At 37.5% G+C, this 26,556-nt stretch overlaps 1 protein-coding gene across 9 annotated transcripts in view; it reads right to left on the bottom strand.

Annotated features, from left to right (window-relative positions):
* PDE4D (phosphodiesterase 4D) overlaps positions 1-26,556 on the bottom strand; it is a 624,128-nt gene that overhangs the window by 136,310 nt on the left and 461,262 nt on the right. The window contains exon 1 of one of the 9 annotated variants that reach the window (XM_054185820.1): positions 14,475-16,032. The exons of the other annotated variants lie outside the window; for them this stretch is intronic. Within the exon in view, the coding sequence (XP_054041795.1) occupies positions 14,475-14,539 (65 nt within the window). The 5' untranslated portion in view covers positions 14,540-16,032. Of the gene's footprint in view, positions 1-14,474; positions 16,033-26,556 lie in introns of those variants that run through there. 9 annotated transcript variants of the gene reach the window in all.

The raw sequence follows: 26,556 nt of genomic DNA, 5'->3' as shown, positions 1-26,556 counted from the left end.
ACAAGTAGTATTTAAAGTAGAGAAGAAAGGAGGGGAATATACTTCAATGCTTATACTTCAAATACAAAGTTCATACAATTCCCTGACACCTGAGAAAGTGAAATAACCAATAATGGGAATATCTGTATATTTTTAATGTTTGTGAACTATTATGTTACACAGTAATGTTTGTGATTGTCTCTCTGTTCATCCTTTATGGAAAGCTGGATTTAATTTATTTTCCAAGCAGCTGCAATAAAGAATATTGCACAAGAGCTGACTGCAAAGCTAAATATCACGAAATGGGGCCTTTTCTTTTGCTTCAATGCATACGATGTCTGAGGCTAATTTAACATTAAAATAACTAGGAGAATACTCTGAAACCAGACGCTGGTCCAGACCCGCACGGAGATACTACAGCAATACCAAAGAGGTTCAGTAGGCTGCTCTCAAAATCATTGGTTCATGAGGATTATTATGATAAAATCCGTAACATGATAGAGAATATTCATACACTTAGAGAAGAACAGCAGGCAAAGGTGGAATGGATTAGATATGTGTGTGGAGAAGGAGGAAGCAACACAACATAGGATCTCTAGCAAACGAAATTCTATTTACCAATACTTCTCATGAAAGACTGAAGAAAAGAGATGTGCTCATAAGCAAATTACATTCCAAGAGCTGCTAGCCCTTAGATTTTCTTCTTCAGTTAAAACAACTGCAGTGGATTTTTAATTAACATTATCATTTTATTATTATTGTGTTTCAATAGTCTCTTCCAAGGACTTCTGAAAGTAACTGAAAACTTACTGGAAAGTAATCTTTTCTTTGTTTCATCATTCTGGATTCCTAATTGCCAATGAATATTTAAATTAACATAAAATCTTAATTTGAAGCAAAAGCCCAAATATTACCATGATCAGTATCTGAAACAGAGAAATTGGGAGAAGACAGAGAGAACAGCTGGTCTATCTTAATGACAAAAGAATTACAGTGTTTTGCTTTCAATTACAAGGAGTTATACTGGACTTCTATTTCTAGTACCAGAAACCACGGAGAAAATAACTACTAGGTAGGAAATCAGTCAGTTTTAGGTGATTAAAAAAAATGTTCTGAAGAGTCACTAGAAACTGAAAAATACAATCCCCCCTCATCTAAAACTGTGTAATGATACTGATAGCACAAATACAAAGTTATATTTTACAGTTGAAGTAAATAATTGTGAGAAAGTTGCAAATGCACAATATCAGTAACAAAGTTATAAGGTCATCTTACTGATACAGGAGAGGATGAATTTCTGAGGTGGAAAAGCTGTCTGGACAAGATTAAAAGCTGTGATGGCTTTACAAAATGTCATTTCCTAGTTATTCATTTCCAGCCTTTTCCAAGAATGGAAATTCGAAGAAGGAAAATACATTGCTTCACAGCTGTGAACGTCCTGCTTGCCAAAAATGCAAATGTAATCACTATCTGTGAATCAAAGACAAATGATGGCAATGATGATAAATATGAGTAAGGACTTCATGGAAACGTAGACCTCTAGAGCTGAAAGTCAGATTCATTTGGAAGGGCTATCTGTGCATGTGCATAACAGCAAGCACAACAGTTACGAACTGGCTGGTACCAAGAGGAATTTGGTAATAAGGGAGAAAATCCTTTTAATAGGCGATTGCGGCATTTGAGTTGCCACAAATGCTAAGATTTTATGAAGGCTCCCGCCACCATTAGAGGTTCAAAGAATGCTTCCTAACATTTTTCCAGCTCAAATCTCTGGCGCTTAAAGAATGGAAACACATGTCAGCAATTAAGTCACTAATCATAGTGTTACCAAGCATAAAAACACTGCCTGCGCCTATATTGACTGAGTCACTTTATATGTTTTCTCAAATGTCCTGGACCCTACATGGCATTGAACGTAAACGGTCATTTCAGTCATACTGAAACCTGGCAAGCAAGGGTCTTTCCTTAACAGTATGAAATTCACAGCAGACCGCACTGAGGTCACTATCATGGGACAAGAGGGACACTAAAACAAAGACCAAACCAGACATTGGCTTGGACAGCATTTCCAAGAGAATAAATCAAAAACTTCTGCAGACTAGGCTGGAAAGGGCACAGCTTCAATATCACTGAGCCAGCCAGCATCATTTTCAGGCTCATTCGAAGAAGGGCATTTGAACAGTTTGCTTGAGAACTGACACAGAATAGGCTGAACTTTTTACAACTAATTATGCAATTGTAGTGCCTGCCTCTAATCATCAGCAAGCTTTGAACCAGGGGTCCCATTGGCTTTGATCCACGTGCTCTCTTACCACGCCTTCCAAAAATATTCTAACTTTTAAAAGATCCCTTACACTGTGTATATTTCCACTTGAATGTTTTAATTTTTTCCCCTCTGTGTCTGTTACTCTTTGATTCTTGATGGATTTCCTCTACATGTGGGTACAAAGGAGAGATTAGCATCACAGGGATTTTCTGTGAAAACAGGTAACAGCAGTAACAGCCCAGATGGCTTTATTGTTCTGTTCTAGATCTCTGATTTCTTTCTCTTGTGAAGCTTATTGGTACATTTTGAACTGCTATCAACTTAAAGCAGACAAGAGTATCAAATCAGGACTTAAACAGAATAAAGAGGGGGAGAAGGTAACAATCCAGTCAGCTCTTTGGACACTAACTGTCATCCAGAGGCAGCAGAGTAGCTACCAAAAGCTACTCTACAAGCTACCAAAAACAAAGTTTCGGTATTACTGCTCATTGTACAATGAGCAGTAATACCGAAACTTGTTTTTTTGGGATACTTACAGTGCAGGTTTTGGTGTAGCATGAGCTGCTGAGGATGGAAATATTAAATTTCAAATTTTAAAAGACTGTTTCCTAAAACACAAGAAAAGAACTGAAAATTATGAAAGGTGATGTAAAAATGGATCTACAGTGCTGAATACTTTATGGACTGAACAGCCAAAATGCTCACTATGCAATATGTAAACCAAAGAGCAGCCAGAGTGACTTAAGCAGAATGTTTTCTTCCTTGTCACAGAAAAGGCATACGTCTACTATTTCATTATCTGATTCATACAGAGGTTTATACTGTAGAATCAAGACAGAAAAAAAGTCAGGGAAACATCATTGTTTTCCAGCCTGGAAAGAAACAAATCACAATAGTTCCTGACACACACCCAGTTCCTCTTTCAGCCCTATTTTGTAGAAAGAACACAACAACAGAACCACGTCTTGTTTGACTTTTTCAGAATCTCTGAAAAAATTAATTGTGAAACAGTGGGTATTAAAGGGTAAATAAATCCAAAGAAATTTAGAGAAGAAAGGAACAAGAGCCACAATATGAGCCAGGAAGGAAAAGCTATCCAAACCCAATTGTCTGCTGCTGTAAATAAGAATTTGCTTAATTTATGGTATAGAGTTTCTTCTATTTAAACGAAAAGAAGATTTATTCCCAAGTAAACAAGATGCCAGGAACGGACTGAGCACAGTCTATTTGAAACAGCATCCCATATTGCATGAATTGTTTGACATCCAGGTGGTTGAATGATTGGCAAGAGATAATAAGAATAGTAGGAAATCAAATTATTATAAAATTATAGGATATTTCAACTTCAGAATTCAGTACTGTGTTAACACTAAAGTAATGTGAAATTGAAGGAGACATGAAGAAAACCTGAAACTCATTTAGAAGCATTAGCAACATCTCCATAAATGTCCCTTTCAGCCTAGCTGCCTAGCTACAAACTCCTTCCAAGCTGTACTTTACAGAAACATGCTCAAGTGGAGCAGTCCTTTTGTACATTTTTAATTGCTTTCAAATCACTGAACACAAGTAGAAAACTTGTGTTACAATGGAAGTGGGTGGGAGAGAGGACTTGGTTCTCCAGTATCAGCGAGGGATCCCTTCAGGGCCTTAGTTCCATTTCCAGTCTCAAAGAATGTATGGCATTTTTTTTCCTTTTCCATTATTGAACTTCTTAGAATAACAGTTTGTGTGTTTCTTTTCAGTAGCCAGAAAAAGTATGCAAGAACAGCAACAAGCGACTAATATGGCCTCTACTACTGAAAAACGTCTGCTGGTGAGCATAACCAGAGCATGTACCAGCAGATGTACTGATGTTACTGTTGTTCTTTTGTGACTTGACATTTTCATTTATTGTAAATTTTCGTTTGCCTTAAGTGAACATGTTCAATTTTACCATTATTGAGTTTGTCAGAGCTAGCTTAAATAGTGGTCTTACACTCTTACTGCAAGTGCAGACCCATGAACTTCTAAATGTTCATCTTTTCTTCATCATATTTCTGTCCACAAAATGGGGCTATACCTGCCAACAGATTTTTTATGCAGTTTCAGACTTAACAGACTAGAAATGATGACAAACTGTACACAGGAACTGGATGAGATCTATCTAGCATTTGTGAAATGGAATTTCAGTCTATCAGACGTCCTTCCTCCGTATTTCCTTTTTCCTATGTACGTTGCAACCCCAGCAGATAAAGGGCTTATCAGACCATCTTTATGCAAAGCATGGAAAGTAAATATACACATGAATCAAGAATAAGAAATAAATACACAAAATAAAAAGATAGTTTTTGTTTTCTAAAAAGTTGCCAACATCACTTGGCAAAACTTGAAAAAACGTTTGTTTATAGATCCTGCAGGGAAGATTTACAGCACAGATTTGCACAGATGTCTGAATGCGGAGGCCAGGCTCCCCGGCAGTCCCTGGAGAGAGAGCTCAGCGGAAAGCTGGGAGCACCTGCCTGTGTTAGGACGTCACTCCTGATTTTCTGAACGGCCCTCTAGACCTATGCCGCTTCCTCTATCAGCTACACAAGCATGGGTGATAGAACTGCCTTTAAAATGGTGAGACTTTAAAAACAAATAACAGAGCTTTTTCTCACCTTTTAGTTTTTGAAACTTCTAATTCAAAATTATAGCCTTTTCTGTCATCATTAGATCATTGGTTTTCAAATGTGAGAGCTGAGAAATTCACGTGACTATAAGACTTGGGTACATATAAATATTACTGGAACCATGCCAAGTGGAAAATAATAGAAGCAGATACATTTTTATGAATGAAAAAACTTGACTGCAATGAAAGTTAGGATGGGAAAAAGAAAATAGTATTTACACATACAGTGTAATTCAGACACACCTTAGGATGGCATGAAATGATAGCAGTAAGGCTGCAAACTGTTAAGACAAAGAAGGTCGCTTACGGAAGTGCGATACACCCTCATTTGGTCATACACACCATAGGGAGTACAGGCTTTATCACACTGTGGATTCTCATATTAAATATGAAGAAGCATAACTTGTGAGGGCTAAATAAAATTTTTAGCACACTGGACACAGTTGGAAAATACAGAGATACAAAACAGGAAAGTGCAAGTTACAGCATATAACATATATGATATGCTATATGTAGATAAATACACATCCACAAAAGAACACTTGTCCAAGTTTACAGGCATCACACATCTAAAGTGCAAATAAACTAAAAGGATTAAGCTGTTTACAAAATAACTGGATTTGTCATACAGCAATAAGGGTGTCAAACAGCACAGGAGAGGTTGAACAAAGAAGGATGAAAGCTGCAATAACACAATTGTGCAATTGCTCAATTTTAGATGTATAAATACCTATTTTTCACCTGGAGGTTTTGAAGGCAAAACCTGAAACCAAGTAGGGTTTTTTTCATGACATTAAGTTAACTTTATTAAAATAGCTGTTTTGTTGCAGTCGGGCAAAGGCAAATGTTCATGACATTCAAATGGAGAAGGCTATTTCAAACGCAGTTGGAAAGGAAGATTTAAATGCAAATAAGGAAGACAAAAATAGCTCGAAAGAAAAAAGGGGGGAAGTAAAAGTAAACTAGCTATGGAGCTGAACCCCAGATAATAAGGCAAATGTATAGACGTATAACAGAGGAAAACAGATGTTGGCTAACTCAAGGAAAAATCACATGTCAAATGACAGCACTACTCACAGGCTTCAAATCACTAAATATGGAAATTTCTGAGACAATGAAGATGATTATGAATATAAAGCTCTAAGAAGGAAGATGGTCTTATGTAACCGATCTCGTGTAGAGGACGCCTCAGGGCAGCAGCAACCAAGAAGCTTTTGTAGCGACTGGCTGTTCTTTCTCTCTATATATACCTCTTGGAAATTATTTCCTAAACGTGCTTGCTGGAATCTGCCCTGTTTGTGTGGGTGGTTGCGGGAATCAGCTGTAAGAGGTAGTATGAAACCATGTGGAGTTAGTCTTTGGGGTTCAGAAAGCAGCATAGCCATGTCACCATGGTGTAACGAGGGCTAATTGGCCTCAGTGCAGCATCATCCCACCAGCTACCAGGGCAACACGGCTGGCACCAACGTGGAAGTCTTTGCCATGTGTCGTGTTGCACTCCACATATGTAGCATCTACGTCCTCCCTTCTTTGAAACATGTTATGGATACATGTTACAGAGCTATTTCTTTCTAGGGTCATATATAATTACACACTGGAATTTCTTCAAAATGTTGACAACTAACCAATATAGTTTCACTACAACTGAAAATTTCCACACACCAAGAAATATTATTATTATTATTAAACAAAATTTAAGGATAAATTTAATAATTATCAAAACATTTTTAATCAAATAGAACCCCACTTTTCTAGTCTGACCTGATTTTTTATTAAAATGGTTGATTTGAATAATAATTTTAAATTATTAAATTGAAACAAAGCATAATGAAACTATTGAAATGGAATTTTTCAACTGGTCTGTGTTGAATTTATTTTGAGGTCTCTGACAAAAAAAGACATTCATACTTCTGCAGCAATCTTCTTCCTTTTTTTAATGCTTAACGCTTTCATAGAAGGGGAAAAGTCTTCTTTAAGTATCTATAGAGAAAGGTATTTTTGACTTAGTGCTTGAAGTTTTGAGTGTATTAGTGTTAAATATCACCATCAGGTGCTGTTATAAAACTAGCAAATGAAATGGAGAAGAAACAAATTTAGGTCATAAGTTCCTCTCTGTGCTTCTTGAACCCATGAAGATGAGCAAAATCAGTTTCTGCCATTTAGCTTCTAAAGCTATGCACTGCCTTTTTATACATAACAGGTTTGAAAATGTTTCATAATTTTTGATGAAAGAAAAAAATATTTAAAAAATGATGTACTATAGCCATGTCATGCACCTATTTAAGTCATGCATGCATACATCTTCACCCTATCACTGAGGACAACAAATAAAGCAGTGCAGAAACCCACTTATGTGTCTTGTAACGTGACTTAAGAAACATGCTCTAGTACATGTTAGTCTGAATTAAAACCCACCAAGCTGAAATCTGACGGGAATTACAGTAATGAGGTTGAGTCTGAATTAAAACCCACCATAGCTGAAAACTGATGGGAATCACGGTAATGAGGTTGAGTCATTTGTGCTTCCATTAGAATGATGACATCACTGCTTAGTGTCTTCATGCATGTGAATTGACCACATTTTGAGCACAAGGTTCTTTCAACATTACATTCAGCCTAAGTCATTGGTTTATTCTTGCTGTTGTTCCAAAATATTATATTCGTACTGGACTTCCCTTGTTTTATATGAATACTACCCTTATATTACAAAATAATGCTACAACTACTAAATATTAAAGAAAGTATTCTGCATAAACTAAGTCAGTTGCATTAGAAAGAATTAATCTGGTTAAATGTGCACATTGCAGGTGCCCATACAGAAGTTTGACTCCATTTGTATGTATTACTTATATTCAGTGGAACTTTTCTTGATAAAATCAGTGACATCAAGAGCACATCTCCACCTGAGGCAGATGTCTAAAATACATGATGTAAGTCATAACCTGAAAACAAGTATTTCTAGGTTACTAGTTCAGACATCTATCTTTAGGTGAGCTGAATCCTGTCTGTTACGCCTTACACTGTAATTGTGCTCCTCAGGAAATTGTGTTGGAAGGTGCCCTTTAACTTGGAAAAAAATGCAAACAACTAGTTCAGCCATGGTGTAATGAATGGGATAAAAGGGAGAGGACTTCTACCAAGGCATCCCAACATTGATCCTGATTTGGGGTACCTCCTATCCTCAGCTGAACCAGCTGTAAATGGGCTTTTGGCCATTCAGGCTTAGCTGTCAAGCGAGCTCCCCATGAAGCTTGCTGCACTCTCCTTACATTACGCTAGGGATAGACACTGAAGTGCCTTGTCGCCACTGCCCTCATGGTCTAGTTACTGGATGGAGCTTTGTACATGACCTGATAATCTGCATATGTGCCCAGGGAGAAGGTGTGAGAACAAACTGTGCTGTTAAAACAAGATTATATCTTCAGGAAAATTGAGAGTGGGTTGTTTGTACACTAAAGTGAGTGGCAGAGAACTACATCGTGTGCTTGCCTGCAGTGGGGAAAGAATATTACGTATGCTCGTCTGGATGTAGCTTGAAAGAGAACGTCTCAGAGGAAGTGCCCTTTCTTTGCTGGAGTCACACTTTGCCATCAGTTCTGTTTGGCATGGTGTGCAATATTTTTTTTTGTTTAAAAAACATTTAGCATTTCAAGACAGAAGTTCTTATCGCATTCATGTTAAAGTAACTGGAGTTTGTGTTGGCAAGCCTAATACTTCTGCTATAAAAAAATGCAGAGATGAGACCATGCCAAAAGATTATAATAGCAAGAAAAAACAATAAAAAATGTCTAAAATGACTGACTCAACTTAAAATGTCAGTCAAAAAAGCTAGCAGCATACTGGGCATTATCAACAAAGATACTGAGAAAAAAAGCAGGCATAATTTTACCACTGTATAAAAACCTTGGTGCATTCACATCTTAAGTAATGTGCACAGCCTGGTCTCTATATTTCAAGGACACAGTGGTGTTTGAGGACATACAAAGATGTCAGCTAAAATGATCAAGGGATGAGGCAGCAGCCTTTTTAGGAAAATCTAAGAAGGCTTCAACTCCACAGTTCCTACAGGAAAAGGTGGAGGAGCTTACGACTGAGCTTTGCAAAATCATGAAGTTGTTGGATAAAATGAATCTTTCACCAAATACCACAGTGACAGAACTAAGGGACACTCGTTGAAACCAGTAGGACACCACTTTAAAGCGCAGTAAAGAAAGTACTTACATAGTCAGAAAGGTAGTCAGAAGGCTGTGCAGAAAGACAGCGTCAGCATATTCAAAAAAAGAGATCAGGCAAATCCATAGGCAACAGGTCCTTAGATTATAAAGGGAACAGGCAAGGATGAACCCTATAGTAACATCCCTAGTACAACACTAGTAGATGCTGGGCAATATGATGGGAATGGACTGCAGAAACTGGACAGGCTTTCACGTTCTTCTGTTGCTGCAGGTGAAGACAGAATACTATGTTAGGCAGACCATTGGTCAGGCTCAGATATTGCTAGAAAATAGAAAACTTGATCACCTCAAACTCCACCTGTAACTCACCAGAGAAAATAGAATTTGTTCCTGTTTAATTTTGTAAAAATAACACTGTTTAACATACCACACTCTGGAAAATAGTGCAATGCTGACTATGCAGGCTTCCTCATTAGCACTGACACTGGCAGAATAAATAAAAGTACATATGCCACCTCGAATTTCCATGGTTGTCATGATTTGAGGCCTATACTGCTTATGAAAATCTATTTTTCTAAATAAGGTCACCTATGAATTCCACCAAAGTCAGACTTCATGCAGGGAAAGTTATCTCTAGCTTTCAGGCTTTGTTTAGCATTCAGAAATCCCCTAATTTTTCATATGATATTTGGTACTTCAGCATCCCCATGAGTTTGGACACTGTGCAGCTTGCAACAAACTTTTCCAATGGACTGTATTCAACATCTTCAACTACTAAAATCGTGTGAGGTCGCAACCCTCTTTTCATGAGTAGTTTCATAAGCTATGGCAACAGGGGACAGGTAATACCACCAATAATGACAACAGGCACTTGTCTCCCCCTTGCCTCCCACAAATAGTCATAGAATCATAGAATCATAGAATTGTCTAGGTTGGAAGGGACCTTTCAGATCACTAAGTGCAACAATCAACCCCAACACTGACAAAACTCATTACTAAACCATATTGCTAAGCACTACATTTACCCGTCTTTTAAATACCATAATACTGGAGAGGAAAATACTCATCCAGTACAGGAATAAAACACTTTAACTCTTCAACAGCCAAGAGGTATGCATGCTGTTAATACTATTCACATTTACATTTACATACTGTTCTCTGCCCTGTAGACAAAGACTCCTTCAAGGAATATCCTTTGCTCTTGATCTCCCCAGCACTGTCATTGCCAGTCCAAAAAGTCAGCAGTTACTTCAAAAATAGGTCTGATGCCAGTAACCTAGAGGCATATGACTCGCTCAATAGCATTTATTATACATGCTCATCATCTTTATACTAGCAATAGCCTTGCTAGCACCAAGCGTTTAACCAAGTAACTGAATTGTTTTGGGATGGCCAGTCTCTAGGCAGTGTGATGCAGACACAGCTTCCTCCCACCAGACATGGGTACCAAGACTGGGTCACACTCATGGCAGAGTTCTCCTTTGTGTTACCCTTAAGTCAGGAAGCCAGTGCAGCTACCTCAGGTCAGCACAGCTGGATCTCATCCCGTACTTCTCTCCTAGCTCTTCTGCTCCAGAAACAACACTATCCACTAATGTCAGACCACAAGCATTTTCTTGTCTCTATTCAACAAACCTTTTACTTAGCATCCCTATTGTGTTCTACATATTAAGGGTACAGTCATGAAAAGCTCATCCAATAGATCAGTTTTGTTCCACTTATCTATAAAAATGTTATAGACTAAGAAATTTCCAATCTACTGAATTTCACAATATTGCAGACAAGCAGTATCACCTGCTTCTGGAGTTAAATAAGAAGAGATGCATTGTTCTACAGAATACCACAGACTGAATCATTGAAGGCCTCTGCTCTCAGGGGCACCAGGGAGGCTGGGATGTGCCCTCTGCAGATCAGCCAGCCCTAAATTCCAAAAAACATGAAAGCCTGAATTGGTGTATGTTACAAAAAATAAATGAAGACAGAGGAAGGTCAACCCACAAAGTAAACAGCTAACTATCAACTCTAGACATAACACGCAGAAAGGATTGTGACAAAAAGCTGACAATACTCCTGAGGCTTACTAGCTCTTTGTGCGAATTATCTGTATCATGAAAAAATAAAGAAGTTCTAAGATCTGATCAGCTGCACCTTTTCCAGACAGTAAGCTCTTGTCCAACAACCTGCTTGCTTGATTTGCCATCAGTTCCTTTCTTAAACTTCAAAAATTTTAATTCAGTTCCTCCAAAATAGTATTTTTTATGAGTTCAAACTTTTCCTTCATTACAAAAGAAAAAGACCAACAGATATGTGACATGTGAACACTGCTGCTCTACCGTTCAGTGGCAAACAGTCAAGAAAGTGGAAGTCATATTCTCATTTAAATGCATATATTCCCGTCCCAGCCAAGGTTTTGTCTTACAGCGAGTTTCCTTTTTACCTTGTTATTTCTTCTCAGGAATAACAAGACAAATCAATTGTCTTCACTGAAAAGTATGTACCATCATTTATACTTTCTAGACCTTTCCTGAGAAATGTTCTGATTCACAAGCACGCTTCACAGTCACATCCTGAAGTTAGGAATGAGGAGGAACGAGTGATAGAATTGGGCAGCATTAACATTGGACAGGTAACAATCCTTAAATAAGTCACCTTCTTATTTTGCATAAATACCAACCATCTGCTTTTACTTCAGTCTCTATAACGTCATGAGAGATTTTCCAAGGTGCATCAGAAAGAGAAGGTTTGCCTAAAGACCCTACTGTCATGCTAAGCAGCAGCCAGTCCTGACCAAGACGACTCACTTTGCAAGCGGGAGCATCAGCACAGCCTGGGCTCACCTGTGCTCCTCAAAGCCAGCTGGTGCACCTCTGCACACTACCAGCTTCGTAATACTTGTATTGGAAAGAGAATCATGCTTTTACCACATACCCTGAAGTTATTGCATCTTTTGGACAGCAGGTGAGTGTGATTTCAGGGAACCAATGGCAGAGGTTTGTCTGCCTTGTCTCTAAGTCTGTTCCATCATCTCACTGGTCTCCGTGTGTTGGGAGCCTGGTTTCTGTTCTTCATGCGAACTTTGTTCCCAGGGGAAACTGCAGTGCAAGGACATCCTGGGACCATTTTTCTCAAACATTTGCAGAGGGATATCCACACTTCAGTGCAACCCTGTCACTCAGTCCCTGTGCTCCTGGGACTCAGAAAGCCCCCTGTGGCTTTTCCTGTCACATTCTCCCATCTTCTCCATCCCCGCAGTCACCCCTGCTCCTCCAACACACCGCAGGATCGCTATGCTAACGGACAAAGAAAGGAGAATTACATGCTGTAGCTCTCCCTGCCACCTGGTGTGAACATCTGTCAGCGCTCCTGACTGTTTAATACCGTGGCAGGACTGCAGTGTTGCTATTCTGCCCCACAGAGCTGCATGGAGCAGCACCGACCCACGGGGACAAACCCACAGGCTCCTGAGTCTGGTGATTAAGACCATCACCCGAAGTCATGCAGGTGATTTGGAAACCAGTCCTGCTGGGGCCCACCATGAGGGCTGCTCGGTTGGGCGGTGTGCGCAGGGTGAGCTGGCCTGAGCTGCCACCTCCCTGGAGGTGGCCGGGATCTGAGCCCGGTGCGGAGCGGCCGGCAGCTCCCTCCCCCTCCCTCCTCCCTCTGCACTCCAGTTTCCCTCTGGTTTCTGGCTGGGGCAGGGCTCGGCTGGCTTGGCTCCATGCTGCCAGAGAACAGCATGCACCTTGTCTAGTCAGTCTCCAAGGATCTCCCCCAGAGCCACCTCCGAGCTCTAGTATGTTTCCAAACGGCAGGGTAGCAGAGGACTCCCCATTCACAGCTAGAAGAACAGGTACTCCCACCTACCATGTCAATGTTATAACTAAAGGCCTCAGCAACAAAAGAGAGGCAGGCAGGTATTTTAGACAGAATACTTCATGGTCAAATCAGCCTGCGCGTATTGGCTACAAGGATTTTTTCCCTTGAAACGATTTCTTTTTTTCCTGTAAGAATCCATGGAAGCAGTCAAAAGAGAAATACTTGAAAGGCAGAATTTGTCAGAAACATATTGATTTATTTGCACAGTTCTACGTAACAATTAAGGTATGTATGTTTTAGCTCACTGCCCTGGATACACCCTGCACAGGGTAACGCTTTAGCAAGATATAGTTCACCAACACTGTATTACTTTATTAAATTTTAATAAAGATATAGAGGCACAACTTACTGCAGGTATTTCTGCAAAACTCTTCCTTAGCAGTTTTGGGGAACGACTGGGGCTACTTTTCAGCTTAAATAGTGTAGTTATTTAACTTTCTTTTAATACAAAATAGTTTTATTAAGGGATAACTGGAAAAAATTACTAACTGCTTTAATGGTAGTACTGACATGGCTTTAAGTCAGAACCAAGACTCTTTGAAACGTGAAGTTTTTAACAGGCTAACGTTCAATTAACTTGATATATTTACTCACAAAGAAACGTATTTAGTTACCAGTCTATCCCACAGTAACACATCAGCCATTTATTTCAAAACAAAGACTATTTTTTAAAATGTATCACTTTATGCCAGTTAAATATATCCCTGAACAATTTGTCTATTATGTGTTTATTAAAATGATGGTGGTTTTATTAAAAACACAGAGAAAGGAAAAAAATGTGGGAGACATTAAAAAAACAAGAGTGAATTTACTTCGCGTACCTAACAGAAACCTGTCCTGTCGGTGCCTATTAAGCTATATAAAGCATAAAGTGCTCACCAGAAAAAATAATTAATCAAAAGACAGAATTCTGCTGATTGCTAACTGAAAGAAATCTGCAAGAAAATCATACACACAGATCACTATCACAGTCCGCTTCTCCTGCCCTGAGACGCTGAGGGGGGGGAAACACATGAAGCATAACACAGCACACACTCACACATGCCATCATAAAGTCTATTTCCTCCCAGGACACTTATCTCTACCAGTCAGTCTATTTATGCAGCAAAACTATATGTAAGTATCCCAAAACAGCTCAAGCAAACTATAGCTTCGTTTTACCCTCTATCCTCCAGAACTGCAAGCTTCATATTATAACTTTGTTCCTGAAATAAATCTGATGAAGATTTTTAGAAGGTACCTGTAAGTGCAAGGACTGAACCTGACTACTGAGTGGGGAAAAAGTATGTAATGGGTTAAAAAAACATATGTAATAGTTTCTCATTAAAAAAGTCCTACGCACAGCATTTCACAAGGACAGGCTAAATAATTTTGTTTCTTACTATTAATTGCGAAACTCAGCAGCTGAACATCATCAATAACCACGCAAAATCTATCGAGTCAAAACTAAACCCTGTGACTTTCTTGGGACATGTCTGTGTGTCATAATAGGAAGGGAAGCCTGAAAGAAGCAAACCAAACACATTACCACATTGCGTCGGCAGTCCGTAAGGAGCTGGTAGATCGGGATCTTGGCTTCATAACAATGCTCATTTTGAAAAATTCCTCCAGTATTTCTAGCAGTCAAACATCAGTTGTCCTTACAAAGCTGATTCTCAAAGCACTCCATTTCAATGTATTTTTTTAAATCCTCTGCTTTTTAAAACCCTTGAAATCCGTCTCCCGTAATAATCCAGGCTGTGGAGGAAGAATTCTAACACGCTGCAACTCCTTCCTTTTTCACGCTGAATTTACTGTAGCACTGTGCTGTTCGGAAATGACAGTGCTTTTCTCTTCTGTCTTGTATTGCCCTGGGAGGAACTAGTCTATTTTGAATCTATTCTCCCTGCAGGTCACATGGGAACGAAGGCAGCTGAAAAGAGTCTTTATCTCTTTCTTGCAGTTCGATAACAACAGGTTTAAAGGTCAATCACCTTTTTTTTTTTTTTAAGAAAAAAAAAGGAACAATACTGATGGATAATAAATGAAAGGAAAAGATGAATGTAAGTTACGCTAACACTAGTGAGTTTGCAGGGAATTTCCACTCAGAGATGTGATAGATAAATTAGTCTCTGTGGAGTAAGGAAAGGAACAAAGATTCTTCATTCCAAGTTAACTAAAAGCATTACCTAGAAATGTAATTCTGCCTTTTCTTTTTCTCCTAAACCTTGCCTAGATGCTGTGAATAAGTACTATTGTCTAGTTTAACAAAACAGAAAGTATTCCCTGTCTGAAAGACATTCGAAACACTGTGGGGAAGTTAAGTAAAAATAAAATTCCTTGTTGACTGTTAAAGTCAAACACACATACAGACAGCTATTGTTATAAATCACTGAAGGACAAAATACCTCAGTTAAAGAACCCTAACATGATGTCCTCTCTACCACACTGCAGAAACCGATCTTTTCCCATTATGATAAATATATTAATAGTTTATGCATTACCAAAAAACCTTGTATTTATATGATTTCTAGACAAAAACTTATCATAAAAGCTTTGAGAGTTATTCCTTTTAGGAAATATCAGTGTAAGCATATTTGGCAATTCCAGTGTTAGAAGAGGCAAAAAATGCAGAGAACTTGATAGTGAATATACCACTTAAATTAAACATTTTGAATTTGCTCTGAACTGTGTTAGGATTTTTTTTTTAAAGTGAAAGATCAAGTTATTGTCCAACAAGTGGTTACATGCATAATAGCCATTTCTTTGTACAGTCTTTACAAGTGTTGCAGTATATTACTTTTGATGGTAGTGCAGCTAGGTTAATAATGAAAGCAAGCACTAAAAATTGTATTTATCAAATTTATATAGACTTGGCAAATAGAAGGAAAACACAATAAACAGGTTATGCGTTAAAATATCAAAAAAATCATCAAATAGGAATGTGCATAAAGTGTGTAAACCTCTGTAGAACCTTTGCACTTTATTTTATAACAGCACAGTAAAACACATTACCAACTACATTGTATATCAATAGGAAAGAACCTAATCCCCTGGAGGCTTATGCCAGTCATCTGCATATAAAGTGCTCCACAATAGCATAAGAAACGTTAATAACAATTCTTGCCTAGTATTCTGTTTGTCATGTTTTCTGGTACCTATCTTTCATATATCACCTAGTCATTAACACAGGACTTTTTTAAAGTGTCCTGTAGAATCATAAAAGTTAATCTCAAAGAGTGGAAAAAGCATCTGTTGTAAATTTAGCTCACAGGGTCACACAGTCATGGGACCTTTAGCAACAGTTGGGTCTGTCACTGTGCAGGTCAGATGTCTATAGAAGTGGACATAAATCAGGCACCATGTTGTGAAACTTTTTTATTCCTTAAACAGATGGAATAGGTCATGCAGAAAAGCAAAAATCACATTAAACAGAGGTGCAGAATAGCTGGTCATTTTAAAGCTTTTTTAAAGTTTGTCTGATAATTTATTACTGATAAATATCAACATTACTCACATATCAATGAAGGAATACAAAATGAAAGGAAAGAAAGCTTCTGATTAAGTAGTTTCAGAATACCATACTGGAATGGAATATTCAAGGACCACTTCTGCTATGCCACACAGTGGATACCTCAGGATGTTTTGTTCTCAAAAGCATATCAGTCAAGATGCTGCCTCTTAGTTGTAGCTAATCAAAATATAACTAGAAATATACCGCAATATTTATATACAAAATATGACTATGCGGGTCTGTACAGGTATTTATACAATTAAGGTAGTGTAGATTCAGAAAAAAAAGTCTGATGGAGACGCAGATCACCAATGGAGTTAAATATTAACACCTATTGCTAACTTGCTTTCCTTTGTTGGTCTCCTTCATCAGCACCTTAGAAATAAACCCCTGCCCTCCAAGTGCCTGTCAACTTCAGAGCAGGTACTTTTATGAAATATATATTAATTAACAACAAGAAGACTACAGTATTGCAACCATATTCCAAGCAGTCAAATCAGAACCTGTCCTCAGGTAGCAACCTTAGAGGCACAAGCTTCCTGCAAAAAGGATGTATCAGTAGGAGGGAGAGCTCATAGGCTTCCAGGGAATGTTAGTTTTATGTGAAATTCAAAAATTGACTTTGGTGAAGCATGCAACAGGCATTTGTAGCATCTGATTTGTACATGTAATTCTGTAACTTCAAAAAAATCATATTACTTCTTTTTTGGAATCCTTTTTTAGGAAAAACGGCTTTCGAACTCAGATCTTGTTGGTATGCTGTTGCAGTTTAGGCAAGTGTTGATTGAATAATGACAATAAGGAAGAAAATATTTTTAATTAATGAAAATACTGCAGGATGGAGCCATTCAGTACTGCTAAATACACTAATAATAATAGCCACAAGAAAAACAATAATATTTTTTTATCAGTGTGTATCCATCAACTGAAGTTTTGGCTGTATAGTTAAACTGTCTGAGGAAAAAGGATATAGAAGTAATTAAAAAAACAATAATAAAATGTGTGCAGGATTCAACCTTCTTTGAGGATGCTTGCATCTTAGTTACTTATCTTCAAATTACTAACTAATTGAATTAAACCAGTGTTACATTGCACAAAATTGAAAATTAAAATGAACTGGAAAAAGCATGGCTTAAGGAAAGAGGCACAGGACTGACTGTTCTGTTTCATGCTTCAGAACATCTTTGTCTTGAGAGTAAAGAAAATTTGCTTAAACATTCTGAGTTTTGGCTTCCTCATTTGTAAAACAGAGATAACACACACCATGCTGCTTGAAAAATGCTTGGACATCAAAGAACTGAAAACATGCAATAGCTGCCAGGTTATTATGGCTGTTGTATACAAGCTAAAGAAATAAATTCACAATCTTCATTTTTAAGACAAAGTGAAAAGCTCCTGTAGTCTGATAAGAATCAAGTTTAATGTTGTAATAAATTAAACCCACAACAGCTGATACCACTTTTCTTGTTTACTGTGGTGAAAAATTCAGGAATTTCTAGCAAATATGCATCGCTTTAGGACACATAGGGACACTGGCAACATATCAAGTGTAAGAGAATCCTGGAAGCCTAACATCAAGCCTTAACACATAAAGAATGACTGGGCTCTTAACTATGTTGTTTGGAATGCACATTAGCAAATGAAATGTACATAAGCTGCTGCTTCTTGATGGCAAGCTTAGTTTCACCATAAACTTATTTCAGATAGGATAATTAAAGTATCTCTAAAAACCTGGAGCTGGGCTCATTCACTCAGGAATATCCTCGGCATTGCTTAGCTACTATTGCATCTGGTCCTGGTGCACGCTTTGTATCCTTCTTTTCTTCATGTATGCTTGCCAGTTTATGTGTTTACGTGAAACAGTTTTCTATATACAAAGAATATGCACTGAGATCCCAATCCAACCTTTCTAATCTCTAGAAGCACATACTCCACCATAGGAAACATCTTCTTACAAGCTAAGCCCTATACCAGTCAGTTTCGTTAAACTGTGAGTTGCAGAGTTCAACCTAGTTCATCTGCAGCGCTAGTTTATCCTCTTATGTCCCGGTCTGTAGAACAAGACTGAAGGACGGAAAAGATTAACAAGATATTCTTGTGTTACTCGCACGGGTGGCTTTGAGAACTAGTAATGCAGGTGTAGGTTCAGAAGAGACATCGTTCAATAACAAGCATTAAGCCAGAGAATTAGAGAAGGAAATTTTTGACCCACCAGAAGATTTTGCCACTGCTCACCTTAGCAAAATTATTTCATAGCTTATTGATAGAATGTCAAGGAATTAAAGTCTGCTGTTCATTTCTAGGTAACAGCATACAACCCTTTTGACTGGAGCGACTTTATCAAAGAGGAAATAGGTATACATAACTGCATAAGTAAAATAATAGAAAAATGTGATAATAATTAAAGCTTAGAATTCTTAAGAATGGAAAAAGACACACCAAAAGGCACAGAAGAAATACAACATATGTCACTAGCGTTTCCTTTCTATATTCACATACATTTAGCTGCCTGGATCAAGCTACCTGCCTTAGGAATAAATATGGTATATTTGTTCAGTGATTACAGTGTAAATAAAGTTACTGTGTGCTCTAGAAAGGCTTTACCCAGACTCAAGCGTGCAAAACTCCTCATACGTAGCATGGCAAAGAGGGCCTTATGTAAGTATACCCTATTCTGCCATGATGCCTTCTCCGAGGATATTCAGTCTCGGTTCCCTTTGATACTGCCAGGTGCTACTGCCTGAGCTGTACCGTCAGCAGCAAAGCAAGCACGTCTTGGAGGGAGGCTTTATGCTGCCTCGCTCCAGCACATAGCAAAGCTAGGTTCTTGATATATTCTGGGCTTAAAACATGTCCCTCTGCCTTCATTCTGGCCCAATTTTCATTTGATTTGGTCAGTTATGCAATTAGACATTAGCAAATCCAGTACTAACTGGACATTTGCTGGTCCATGTAGACTCAGTTGCAGACGTAAAGCATTATCAGAACAGATATAGTACTTGTGTAGAGCTTCATTTCTAGAGATTCAAAAAGAAAATAAAATATAGTTTTTAGGAGTAGGAGAATATTTTTTTCCTGACAAACATTATATTCTAGGATAACCGCATGAGCTCATGCTAACAGCAATGGCTGTGGTCTATGGTTACATCTAACATTAAGGTTGGAATAAAAGGTACCTGATAATGTTGGACTAATACTGGATAATAATAAATGGCCTAAAATTAAATACTACCCCACTGGAAAACTCTGGACTTGAGCTGAGCTAAGGCTACCTCGTGTGTCAGGATGTTTTTCTCTTTTTTTTTAAATAAGACATAAAAAATCCCACCAGATATTCAACCATATCTATGCATATATATATAAAGAACTATAAAAATATGGTTTGTATTATAAAACCATTGTCTTTTTGTCAGGACTAAATGGACATACTGCAATAATGTACAGCACAGATCATGCTATTACAGGGCAAGTCTACTGATGTTTCCATCAGGCCTCCTATTTTTCACCTCCACACAAACTTGGATGACAATTTCTTAGCTGAATAGTTGCTTAAAAAATAAACATCGGTGGCTCATACTTAAGTCGGTACAGAGTTAAGCAGTAGCCATGTCTTCCCAGGGGATTATGTCAGTCTTTTTGACTAAAAAAAGGTAAAGACTAACATATTTTTCTCTTTTCTTAATGAAGCAGTGACTGCTAGGAAAAGCAAGAGAGAACAGTATTCATTTTACAAAGATTTCATAATTAGGGCTGGTCCTGGATGAAGTTACTGTTAAGTGTCAGGCTTACTACTTTGGGAACAATGATATTTTGTAGGATATATCGTCTTTCATCATCATCCTGTTCAGAAGAATGGGATAGTTCTGCTGAATATCACTTATGCAAAAGCAGGAGATTAAGGAGAGACATCTGGAAGACGCTTAGGAATACCACTACTTCAAGACACTAAATTTTCTCAATTTTTAACACAATATTGTCAAAACTCAGACCTGTAATTCAAATGAAAAAGCTATGTGTTTAAAAATATGGCAACTTAGTGGAGAGCATTCTGTGAGCACAGATGAAGGTTAAATTGAGAGTACATTACTTGCCATGAATTATTCACTGAGAGCTAAACAAGGCACACTAAGAAAGGAGTTTTCTCACTAGCCTTGAGCTGTCGGAAGTTTTGGGTGCTGATCTAAACTAGTCAGCTAGGTTCCTGCTATAGACAACTCTGATTGCTGGGGCAGTCTATTTCCATGATTCAGGCATCTATTTTAAAACAGAGAGAACTGCTCCTCACAGCTGTCTGTCTATCTTTCTGTGGACTACAGCTGCCTGCCTATTTTACACTGGAAACCTAGATTTTGGGTGATTCGGGATGTACATGATAAATCCTAGGGTACCAGCCTAAAAACTATAAGTTCCTATAACATGACTTTTTTTTCCTCTTCAGTCTCTTATAGCAGTTGAACTGAATGTAGATAGGATTAAAAATTTTGCTTTTATAGAAATGTAAATTTCAAAATATTTTCATATTTGGCCTCGCATCTTATCGTATTTGGATCACATGAGAGACAAAAAACGTCAAGACATCACCTTCCTAGTCCATAACCCCTTCCTCCCCAGAGCAGGGAAAAACTAAAGTGATAAAAAGGAATATATATATAGTACATCAGCTATGCCTACCACTTAAAACTTATCTAAGACTGACTTCTTCCAAATACCAGACATCTGGAAGGCAAGATACAGTGTGTTCTCATGTTCATTGATTCTAAGCTTCTTCCCAGTTTAGGGATAATTTATTAGTTCTATCTGATCTCTTTATTTCATTTTCATCTGTTTGAATTTTCCCTTAATAGACAACGTACCAGGCATGAGAAAAGCACGTTGCAGAATAAATCTCAAAGAAACTGAAAGCTACACTGACTGTTAAATACCACCAGAGATGATGATAGCCAAAAACTTCATGTTGTTGTGGACATATAAATTGCATAAATTGGATGCAAGCACGTCAGTATTGCCAACTCAGTGCCACATTGGGCATGGGACAATGTGCATCCTTCCTCTTTGCCCTTCCATGAGTAAAACAGATACTTTGTGTGTCATCAAATTCCTGAAAATATGTCATCACTCAGCACATTATATAGGTTTCCATAGAGGCATATTTATATGTAGGACAGCAATTCTGTAACTAGCAAAGTTTTACATGATTCTTAGCTAGTATCTTCCTTTCACATATTCCAATGATGGCCTTCTAATAGAGAAAATCAATCTTCTCTTTTCTTGATGCTCTCCTTCAGTAGTTGATAAGCAAAGCTATCTCTATTTTTAACCACTGAATCCAATCCAGCTACCCTTTTATAAATCAAACAACTCATTGAAAGTAACTTTTCCTCTAAATAAATTTTCCTTTAGAGGAATATGCCTTTTCAAGTAACATAACCTTTGTCATAGTAGCTTTTCAGAAAGGTTACATTTACACATTCTGCATAAGAGCTAGATGGTCATAATTGTTACCTGCTATAAAATAAATTATATCTCAGTTGTCAAGTCAAAAGTTAAAAGATGTTATGTCAGTTATGAGTTTTGTCCTCTAAATAGCTATAATTGGTGGGTCTAAACCTCACAGATTTTCATTATTTAATTTGCTTTTATATCAATCAATGCTTCAAATGACCTCCTCCTGGCCAAATCTTATTTTCATTCTCCTTGAGCTCTGACAGATTTTGAAGCCAGAAACTACTCCCTGACTCTAAACATTCTTTTACACTCAGCATCCTCTCTTCTCATATTTCAACTCTGCTGCCCAACTGAAATAATTTTCTTGTTTCAGTTTTACCTTGCATCTTCTGTGAAGCTAATTCTATAGCACTCTTTTTTTTACATTTACTTTTTTATCCACTATCTTAAATGTATTGTTAAATAATTTTAAACACCAGGTTTGTGTTGAGGAGCCATTATGTAGCCTTCTGTATTAAATTCTTACCTCACTTTACCTAGCCATGGTTCTCATACCATTTTCTGATATTCCCCTTCAAGCAAAATATTAAAACTGAGCTTAAAATAAGCATTATCTCATAGGTTTTTCTGTCACATGGATAGCATTCTCACTTATTCTTGCTACCCTAAAATATTTCCAGCCTTGATCCTTCATTTTGTCCAAGACAACTTTGCTATATCTCAGTATCATTGCTTCCACTTGGACAGTATTTCTAAGAATTATTCTGTTCAGAGTCCCAAAACATAATCAGAACTTTATTCCCCGCTGGACTTGGCTGGTATCACCGCTTCCTAGGCAAAAAGCCTGCCACGTCTTTCTGGCTCACTATGTCAACAGTACAATTCCACTTGTATGTCCCTATGTATGGTCCCTTCTTGCATGAAATGTGTATTTTTTACATAAATTTCATTCTCTCTCCTATAAGACATTTTCATCTCCACTGTATCTATTAGTTTGTCAGTTGACTTTATTCTGATAATAAAGACTGCTTCAGTCATACATTTTTTGTTTCTTTTTCAAGCATTTTGTGCTTTTCTTGCAAACCCTGTGCGCAGGGAAAAAGACCCCATCAAATTTCATGTCCCCTTAACCTTCTTGTTTAAATTACTGCTCAGAACTCCTCAAAACATGCTCTTAGAATGGCCAGAGAATGGCCATGTCTCACAATGGCTAGCAAACGATAACTTGGACTTCTATTTTGTACAAGCCTGAGTAAAATCCTGGGCTTGCTTTGGTCATGGAAACTTTACTACTTCAGTAGATCCAAAGTCCCATTTTCTACATTTTATGGTGACTACCTCTTCTCCAAACACAGTTGTTTAAGTTGCCTTTTTACTATTGTATCATATTTCTCACAGAAATCATGAGCTCCTTGGAGGAGTGCCACACCTTAAATCTGTTTTGCACATCCCTGAAACTTGAGAATATTCAAGAAATTAAAAAACAGTTATGGAAGGACTAAATTAATTTTAAATGATTTTAAGTCTGTGTTGAAGCTGGTCACAGATACAGTGTAAAATTAGAGTACACGTATTAAATTGTGTTTGGCAGTTTGCTTTGTATAAATAATGCCTTTGTGCCAACATAGATTTATAGTAAATTTTGTTGACATTTACAGGAAAAATAAATCCAAACTGCAGCAGTTATTATTTGAAACTACTTAATTTAAGCAGCATGTATAACAGAGTGTGTTCACTATTGGCTGCTTTAGAGACCATCTGGGATGGATTTCAGTGCATTTGCATGAAACCTAGAAAAACTAGAGTCAGCATTTTCATTCTACTGTCAGCATTTTACATGTAACTTTAAAAGGTGGTTTGTCTGGTTTCTGTTACATGTCCAAGGGAAAGTTAAAAAATAAAAATACTGGGTTGCAAAGACCATTCTGAATTCTTATTCTAATTCCCACCTTAAATTACCTACGAAAGTACTACAAAAAAAGAAACTTCCCTAAGAATATGTGAAAGCTTACATTAAAAGAACTGGTTAATTTATAGACATTTTCAGAAAGATTTAGATATACAAATATTTCAATAATAAAGTTTTTTCTTTGATACTCATACACAATTTTAACAATTCAGAAAACAATTATATTTGATATTGCAAACATTGTTAAAGACTACTACTGACATTAAAAGTTGGCCATAATAGTATCTTTTAAAATGTTCCTTTATCATAGGCACATATTTCATAACTATTATCTAACTTGAGTTTGCATTCAAAATATACTGGCAGTTTTGCAATTCACAGCAAGAGACACATTTCTATCTCTGGAATATGAAGTTATAAAATGTTGAAATTTATTTTTGCTGTTTAAGCAACTTCTATATATGTAAATAAACTCAGTCCTGCAAAGTCATGTCCAGCTGATCAACACCCAGATAAGGTGACATTTAAGAAGAGAAAAACTGGCTGAGATTTTTTTGCCCTTTTGGTTCTTTCCACCGCTCTGTTATTTTACAGAAGAGCACAAATAAATGATTCACTTTTGCCTTTTACAGCTGAAAAAATGGTCTTGACATATAAAACATTTCTCAGTTAGGATGCCATTCTTGTAAAGATAAGGATGAGCTACTAGGACATTTTGCCAAAAACGTTCTCAATCTAATGCATATTGTGCTGAATGCAGTTGAAAAAATATGACTTCTTCAACGTTTTACTTTTAAATTTTATTTAATAATGTTAATGAATTTAACAATTTTATGACCATTTGAAGCTTAGTTATCCCAATAATTCTTGTCCAAAGAAAGTCCTCCAAACAGTGTATTGGAAGTTCTCCTAACACATGGTTTGCATCTGCACTGTTTTTCCTTCTAGCATAACAGTTTCCCCACTCAAGCCCACTTACTGATTACTTGCTTTATGACCTGTGGCCAGATGGTTCAAAAAGTCATCATTTTAGAGAAAGCTCTGGGCAGAAATCCTTCTTCTGAAAAGGCTTACATAGGAGGAGATTATAAGAAGCACTAATTCTGACAATATTCTTCCTCAGAAAGGCACCTAAGGAAAATAAAGACTCAAGAATCTTTCCAATCTTTAATGAATTTTCAACTACCTAGAGAAAGAGAATAGCCTAGAAACAGAAAAACTTTATTTAACCCAAGTAAATTAGAAACTTATTTAAAAGCCACAGCTACTAAAATTATGACTGCAGTCCTCAGCTTTGCAGCTCATACAGGATTCATGTCCTCTTGTCTGAGGATATGCATATTTTTTTACTACAGGACCCCATTCTCACACAGTCTCAGCGCACAAAACAATAACACTGGTGGCTGCCTTGCCTGAGATAGACGTGTGCCAGGCTGCACACCACTGGAGGCTCAGAGGGGTCTCAGGGAGGGCGCTGGGATCTCAGGAATGCACAGAGTACCTTCAGGTCTACTCAGTCACAACCTTGTTAGGGATGACCATGTATTTCCAAAATGTGGGTCAGCAGCTATTTGTACCAAAACTGTATCTCCTCTTAACTTCTAAAAGAGCAAGTATGTCAGAGAAGGATTGTTTTGGTTTTTTTGAAATAAAACAGGGCAAGATCTGAGACTATTCTTCTAGGATCTGAATCCAAGTTTTCAAAAATGTAGATACTGACAATGAAATCTGTAGTACCAAAAAACCCAAAGTTTAAACACGTCAGTTTTGTAAATTCATAATCAATGCAAGACATTTCTAGAGAACTCAGATTTGCAGATGAAGATGTCTTTCAAAAAGTGAGCTTTTTGTGACAGTGACAGTACAAGAAAAAAGGAACAAAGCTTGCATACACAATGCTTTCATCTAGATCTACAAAGCCGTAAACAAAAAACTAATATGAATTAGAACCAAATGTGTTCTTAGTTTAATCTAATTCTGTTCATTAATTAGACCGGGGGGGGGGGTGGGGGGGTGGGAAGTAAAAAGAAAATAGTAGTACCTGTGAAGAAGAAAGAGATGCTGAAAAGGAAAGAAATAGCGGATCCATAGAGTGCAAAAAGAGGGAAATAACATCTATACAATAGAACTTGGCCAGTGGGAGGATGTGGAAAATATAACATTGGAAAAACCAATGTCTCTGTGGATTCTATTAATTTTAGCATACAGTAAAAGGACAACTTTTAATTACCAGTCTTGCCTTTGGAAGATATTTCTAGGTGTCCTTCGTGTGTCACACTGAGGGAGGAGATACGACATGGCTGCTCTTGCTTCTGATCTTCCCCCATTGCTTCAGAAGGAAGATTCTAGATTGCAGAACTTGTGTGTTATGACTCACACGGTTTCTATGACGACATCCAGTGCATGGGATAAAGCGTATTACACTGATGAGGAGCAGACGTAGGATCTATGGATTTAGGTATTTCTGTTGTGAAAGATATTGTTTGTGGTGGCTTTGGAGATGCATTGGCCTTCTTAATATAAGAAACTATTAAAACTCAGCTTGTGGGCGTAAGAATTTTCCCTTTATAGCTTGATCAACTCCTACTGGCTTTTTGTTTCTTTTCTGAGAATGCCATTTAAAATACACCTCCTTCAGCTCAGTATCCTAAGATGGAGACGGGGTTAATGAAGCACTAGAGAAAAAAATAAGAAAAAAATGCATTGGAGCTTTAGAAAAACATGAGTTATTTCCCTGACACAAAGTTCTCTTCAACTCTTATC

Source organism: Rissa tridactyla, chromosome Z, assembly GCF_028500815.1.
Source record: "Rissa tridactyla isolate bRisTri1 chromosome Z, bRisTri1.patW.cur.20221130, whole genome shotgun sequence".
Classification (NCBI taxonomy): Eukaryota; Metazoa; Chordata; class Aves; order Charadriiformes; family Laridae; genus Rissa; species Rissa tridactyla.
This window is presented reverse-complemented; position numbering and strand designations above follow the sequence as displayed.